The sequence below is a fragment of the Cupressus sempervirens genome, chromosome 3 (genome assembly GCF_028749045.1).
Source record: "Cupressus sempervirens isolate cs-2001-9-10 chromosome 3, ASM2874904v1, whole genome shotgun sequence".
Classification (NCBI taxonomy): Eukaryota; Viridiplantae; Streptophyta; class Pinopsida; order Cupressales; family Cupressaceae; genus Cupressus; species Cupressus sempervirens.
Window position 1 is genome coordinate 679,882,487 of NC_143120.1, and position 6,649 is coordinate 679,889,135.

At 36.1% G+C, this 6,649-nt stretch overlaps 1 protein-coding gene across 1 annotated transcript; it reads right to left on the bottom strand.

Moving 5' to 3' along the window:
- Positions 1-496: 496 nt before the first annotated feature.
- LOC149568552 (uncharacterized) lies at positions 497-5,241 on the bottom strand. The gene is made up of 3 exons (XM_089821448.1): positions 4,563-5,241; positions 1,199-1,282; positions 497-1,047 (listed from the first exon to the last, which is right to left on the bottom strand). Exons 1-3 carry the CDS (start codon positions 5,121-5,123, stop codon positions 988-990), a joined length of 705 nt encoding a protein of 234 aa, XP_089677574.1. The 5' UTR covers positions 5,124-5,241; the 3' UTR covers positions 497-987.
- Between the last annotated feature and the right edge of the window lie 1,408 nt (positions 5,242-6,649).

Here is a 6,649-nt window from a genome sequence, read left to right on the forward strand (position 1 = left end):
ATATAATTAATTAAGTCACGTTCATATATCAGGTTCAAATCAGATCCTTTTTCCATCTAGACATACCAAACTTCAAGACTAGTAGACTACTGTAACTCTCCAACTTTGATCAATTTGGTCAGAGAATGACTGTTTCAATAGCTGTTGTAGACATCTAAATGGTCTTGAGTTCAAATCTTTACTTAGAAGAAAACAAAATTGGAAGCTTTTAAATCAAATTAAGACCATTGTTTTACTTCAGCCCTAATATAATTCTTTATCTTTGATCAATTTCTATTTAAAAGATATTATATCAAATTCAAATCATTTCAATTAAGAATCAAAGACTGAAGGACACCTGTTCCACCAAAATTGTCTGCAGCACAATTATAGCATCTCTTATGGTGTTGGGCATCACCTACTCAATAATACTTGATCGAAAACGTTAACAACTTATGATAAAAATTTGCATTGAATAACACGAACACTTCAAAATGGAAACTTCCTCTTAAAAGTATAATGGAAAGTGGTACTGTGTAATAATATTTCTGTCTGAAGGAAAAATGAACTTAGACGTGGTGCACAATTACTCTCAATTATCTAAGTCTCAGGTAGAGATATTTTAAAAATCAAGACCAAGCACGCCCAAAGATAGGCTGAGCGTCATCACAATCACACTCTATATCTGGCTGGCTTGTTTGATTTGGTAATTACCATTTGTTCGGTGTATCATAATTTACAATAATATCCTCCATAAGCTAAAATATTCAGCCCCCTCCAAAAGCTATTTTAAGATATGACACAAAATAATATTTTTTCTTTTGCCAAAGAAATGGAGAAGATAGAGGGGTGGTATACAGTGCATAAAACATAGATTGTGGACTTCCGATAATGAAAATGCATAATTAGTACTCATTTGTAGAATAAAATGAGTCTAAGACTGCCAAATTCTAGTATTATGTATATTTTTACAACATGCCAAGAAAATCCGAGTGTTTTGAGGTAGATTCATTCAGCTCCAACCCACGAGCGGTTAGATCTCCCTACCCTCAAAGGAAAGCCCAAGCTCTGCAAGCAACCATGCCATAAAAACATTTTCCCAAAGATGATCAACCAACTATGCTATATAAAACACTTCTAAAACCACACATGATCCTATCACCAACATACGTTAGAGATAAAGAGGTTTCACCGTATCCTAGCAAACCCCAAATAATACCTGAACTTTGACAACTGGAATCCTTCTCACTGCGAAGAATGCCTCATTCAAACGAACTGCTTGGAACATCAGTTGAGTGATTCTCTGACAAGACAAAGAGAAAAATACCCATATTAAATACCTCGATCATTGTTCATAATACAAAGATTTATCACCTGGAAAAAGCAACAAATGGTTCAAATTTCAAAAGGTTTCTTGTGGTCAGAACAGTTATGATGTTCATTTGTTTTGTTGACTTATTTTACTCCTTCTAAACTACGCTATTGCATGTTTGATGTTATAACATGCATCGTAAAATTCAACAAAATAACAAAATAAATATAGGAAAAGTAATAAAAATAAAAACTACCTTTGTTGTACGGATAATTTCTCTATGGGGTGGCAAGTTAGCATTGAGTCCATATTAAGAACAGAGGAATATGAAATAGAATCTCTCTGACTAGGTAGAATCAAAAGTAACAAACCACATCAAATTTCACTTAATTTTCTCTATTTGAAAAATATATCATAAGAACACAGCTTCAAACTCACCCGTTCACATTTTTGTACTATACTCAAAGCAGATAACATCCTTATCCTAAAAACTGGTTTCTTCAAAAAGTGTTTTTTCAGTGGAGACTTTTTGCTTTTAAATGTTATCACTTATCATATGCTCCAGCAGAACCTACATTTTACAGGGAAGATCATCTATAAGCTGTCAATTTCACTTGAAGAAAAATATTCATGAGAGATTTCAGTTTAGATGCTTCAGGGAAGATCATCTATAAGCTGTCAGTTTCACTTGAAGAACAATATTCATGAGAGACTTCAGTTTAGATGCTTCAGGGAAGATCATCTATAAGCTGTCAGTTTCACTTGAAGAAAAATATTCATGCGAGACTTCAGTTTAGATGCTTCATGACTAAAAGGATTATGCAAGAAATGGGAAGACTATTGACTGAGTTGCAACCAGGTAGGCCTCATTTACTAATCTTAAGAAATTGTTTGAATTGAGCTTTAACTGTGCTAGTAAATGCATCTTGCGGAGAAGTCACAATTGTTCAATTCCCGCTATTCCTTCTTATCCTTTATGTCAAAAGACCTGCTTACAGTACACGTAATACTATCCCTGCAAATGTAATAAAAAGCATTAATCAGAAATAAGAAACACGCAGGGATACTGTCAAACTTGACATGGGATGGTGTTTGGCGCTTTCTTTTTTAGCACAATAAAAAAGGAGCCAAAATATTAATTGTCTTTGATATTCTATTTTAATAGCGGGCTGACTTTACAAGTGTTGTCTATGGCTTGCATTTGTAGGCAAACTCAAAAGTAGACAAAATGCAAGACATAGTCCAAGATTGCCTTGGATTCAAGGCCAAAGAAAATTCTATTGAACTAGGCAAAACTCAAAGAAGACAAAATGCAAGACAGAGCCCAAGATTGCCTTGGATTCAGCTCCACTGAAAATTCTATTGATCATTCTGATCCTTTAAGAAAGGTTTATGTCAATAAACAAACTCAAAGTGGGCAAACAATCAAGAAAGGATCTGAGACTGCCTTTGATTGAACTCCATTGAAAGATCTAACAAGCATTCAGAACATTTTTAAAAGAACTCCATTGAAATTTCTGTTGTGCATTCAGATCCTTTAAATTCAACAGTTTTCAAATTTATATCAACAGTGGTATGTGGAAAGTTTAGATCTAAGTACACTGTTCTTTACAGACAACATCACCACTTTAGAACCATAGCTGAATATAATCAAGAAATTACTATGCTGCCTAGTGTAATTAACAAAAAAGAAATAACGTCTAGTTAGTGAGAGTGAGAACGCAAACTAGAGTGTGCTACTTTAACCATTCTAAATTTGAATCCCTCCACCTGTCCCGCCTATTTAATTTCTTTAGAAGTCTGCTCCTAATCCTATTTAGGCGAGTTTCTAAACATTGAGCTAGCCATACTTCTATTTTTATGTGAATTTATATTTATTCAGTTCTTACGCATGTTTACTTCTCTATATTTTCAGTATATCTTGGTTCAGTTGAATCTGATAACCATAACAGGGAACTACAACCCCATTGTTCTCGTGGAACCTTCAGATATTTGCAGTGCATTATTACCAGTACAGCACATAAATTTACAGTAACATCTCAAAGGCAAGAGTTTACAAAGATTTCATGCAATCCTCTAAAAATGCTTCCACTTAATTCCCATTCTGCACTTCCTCTCTCATTATAATTATGGGTAATTCACTGAGAATCGTTCACACACGACTTGCTTTCCATTTGGCCTTCAATTACGTCGTCTGTGGAGTCTGCATTCAACAACAAGACGCAGAGAGCATGCCCTCACTGCCTCCTGCACAACATGGATTACAGCCCATACAATTTCAGGGTTTTGATTCGGCATCCTCATGGTCAGCACACCCTCGCACGTAGAATTAGATCCTTAAATCAACCACCCATTCACCCTAAGAATATATTCTGCTAAACTTAACTTCATTTGTTAAAAACTCATCCTTACATCTACCAAACCTGAACGGGATTGACCTATTATTTTTCCCCTTTCATTAAATAACCTGCAGCATCCAGATCTATTTTTAGTAATAAGATCCAAGCTTCTCCACTTACCGAAAACAGGTGATGATACTCAGATCATGCAGAGCGCACTAAGATTCCATACTTGCTCAATAGGTTGAGGCCTTACCGAGGAATTTGTTAAAATGGGATGTTGGAGGAAGAACAATGTTGGTTACAAGTGAAGCGCAAGAAGATCGCAGGATACGCTAAAGTTGAATTTCGTTCTTGTCAGCTCCCAAAGAAATAGCTATATCGATGTTCCTTAAGCTCTCTAACATCCTGAAACCTAATATGCTAGTATGCTGGAGATGGATAAGGGGAGTGTGATCCAAGCCCCTTAAGCTCTCTAACATCCTGAAACCTAATATGCTAGTATGCTGAAGATGGATAAGGGGAGTGTGATCCAAGCCCTTGATGCTCAAAAAACTTATACAATCGAATCCATAAAGAAACAAAGAGCATTACGCAGATATATGCCAAGCTGATGTACAGGACAAGACATTCATTATGGAAGAACACAGGAGATACCAAGCCAGAAAGTAGAGCCGCACTAGCCAATTCAACTGTGTGATAACTGAATCAGAGGCCTCTCCAATGTCTACAAAGAAAAAGAGAACTAAAGATTCCTTGATTATGGTTGCATTAACCTGTGTCTAGTTAAAGCACAGAATCATAAACTGGGTCTATAACAATGAGAAACAAATCATCCTATATATGCTGCCCTGACAAACAATAACTAATAAACAAAATGATTCGCTGCACATAAAATCAGAAAAACCCTCAAAAATTAGAAATTACTTTACCTTATCATCAGCGTTAACCTGAACTCCAAGCTTTTTGTTCTGGCTCCTGACGCGGTACCATCTTCGCCCAAGTATAACAAACCCCATAACAGCGGCCACCATAGCAATCGACCACAAGGTCCCCACAGGACCAACTTTAGTCTTCCACAAATCCACGGGCGCTCTCCACCATTCAGTAAAGCTACAGTAGGGTTCAACAGGTCCCGAGTTCGAATCCACCAGCCCTTCCAAAACCCTTTCTTCAACCTCTTCCAGCACAAACCCTTCCTCTTCTGAAGCCCTAGATTCATCCACACTTTCCCCTTCAGAGTCCAACGGCGTCCCAGGATCAACCCACTCTGGAGAGCTTTGAACCGGCGACATCGGTTCCTCCTCTTCCCTCTTCTCTTCCACTGCCTGAGGCAGGGGAATCCTCTCTGGGTGGGCAAAATAATTGGGGTCAATCAAACCCCCAGACTCGATCTCGAGACCTCCATCATCGTATTCGGGAGCAAAGCTGTTCAGCGGATTCACCACTTCCCAGCTCTCCTCCCCATCGCCGCCGCCGCCGTAACTGGACATGGAAACCTAACCACAAAACCAGAATGTTCCAGTCGACTTGGGGGCATTAAAAAAAGCGGATAATTCAGCTTATGCAGCTTGGGATAACGTGAATTTCAATGAATTAATGAAACCGCTTGTCCCCTATGTGGTTGGATGCGGATATAATTGATATCTGCGGGTGATTGACAAATTTGGGGGACAGATTTTGGGGACAGAATTATTTGAACACGTCTTCTCAGGCTGAGGATTCACCGCCGTGAGTGGCGCCAAAACAGTTGATAGCCCACCTGTATTTTCCACCGCCTTAGATATTGTGTGCCATTGCGTGTTAATCACAGGACCTTCGCGTAGGGCCCCCGTGAGTTTATTTTCTGCTTTATTCTTTGCTTGGCCTTCCCACACTTTTCAACGTGCATAACAGCGAACGGAATCGACAAGGTAGACTCGTGGTTTTCCAGCTTTGTTGGATGTTCTATCCTACGATTTTCAACACAGATAAAGAATCTATCAGCTAACTTTTAACTGTTGCGGAATCCATTGAACTTTTCTCTCGCAAGTGCTTTACCGCTGTTTCAGCTACAATTGTGCTATTCTTGGCGTGCTTATATCGTTCTTCTTGTACTTTAAACCCAGATAAGGAGTTCAAATGCCGAGGCTTCCAGACGGCATTTTGGCTTGTGCAGTGAAGATTTTATGTAGCAAGCATTTCAAACGATTTTTACTAAAAAGTAAAATTTATATTTTGATTGAAAAAATTAGATTGGCTAGGATGTAGGTATGTTTGTTCTAGTTTTTCATTAAATTTTGAAGTTTGGAAGGTATAATTCTATCGTACTGATGAGGAAATTGTTTTCTTTACCATAAGTTATCCTAAATGAAATATGTAGTACATGTTATGAAGATACGGTAGACATCTGAACACTTAATTTAAGGAAATAGAAAGTGTTTTGATTAGAAGGTTGTATATGGTAATGAATATATAAAGTTTATGGTGGCTTATTAATAGAAAGGTACCATGTTTAGAAGTTTATAAATGGTAATCAATATAAATTATAGAAAGTGGGTGGGGAACATGTCTGGAATTTGATGGCAGTATTGGTCGTTTTTGCACTTTTGAATCATATATGACAGGTTAAAAAAATGTAAGATGGTATGATTTGATGGGATATATTTTAGAGAACCGTCAATATGATAAGTAATTTTTTTACGAAACCATCAATATTTGTTATAGATAAGTTAGTATTATATTTAATATTATACATAAATGTGATTTTATAATATGTATAATATATATCTATGATAAATATCTATTACTTTATATTATAGATGTTTCTATTTTTTTCCTATTTAGTTATGTTTCTATTTTGAGGAATGCATATTAATATTAATTTAGAAACTTGTTGAAATAAAATATAATAAAATTTAAAAACTTAGTTTTAAAAACATAAATTTTAAAAATTAAACTTGCTTTTTTGAGATTTTGGTATATATTACTAATTAATTATTATAAGTTATTGAATTTTATATATATTACTAAATAATAT

What these genes read in the sequence shown, in the direction of transcription:
- LOC149568552 (XM_089821448.1), bottom strand. Translation starts at nt 5,123, where the DNA reads ATGTCCAGTTACGGCGGCGGCGGCGATGGGGAGGAGAGCTGGGAAGTG. An exon ending in AGGTTAACGCTGATGATAAG is followed by an intron (nt 1,283 to 4,562) that starts GTAAAGTAATTT and finishes TTGTCTTGTCAG; the next exon opens with AGAATCACTCAACTGATGTT. An exon ending in TTCCAGTTGTCAAAGTTCAG is followed by an intron (nt 1,048 to 1,198) that starts GTATTATTTGGG and finishes GGTTGCTTGCAG; the next exon opens with AGCTTGGGCTTTCCTTTGAG.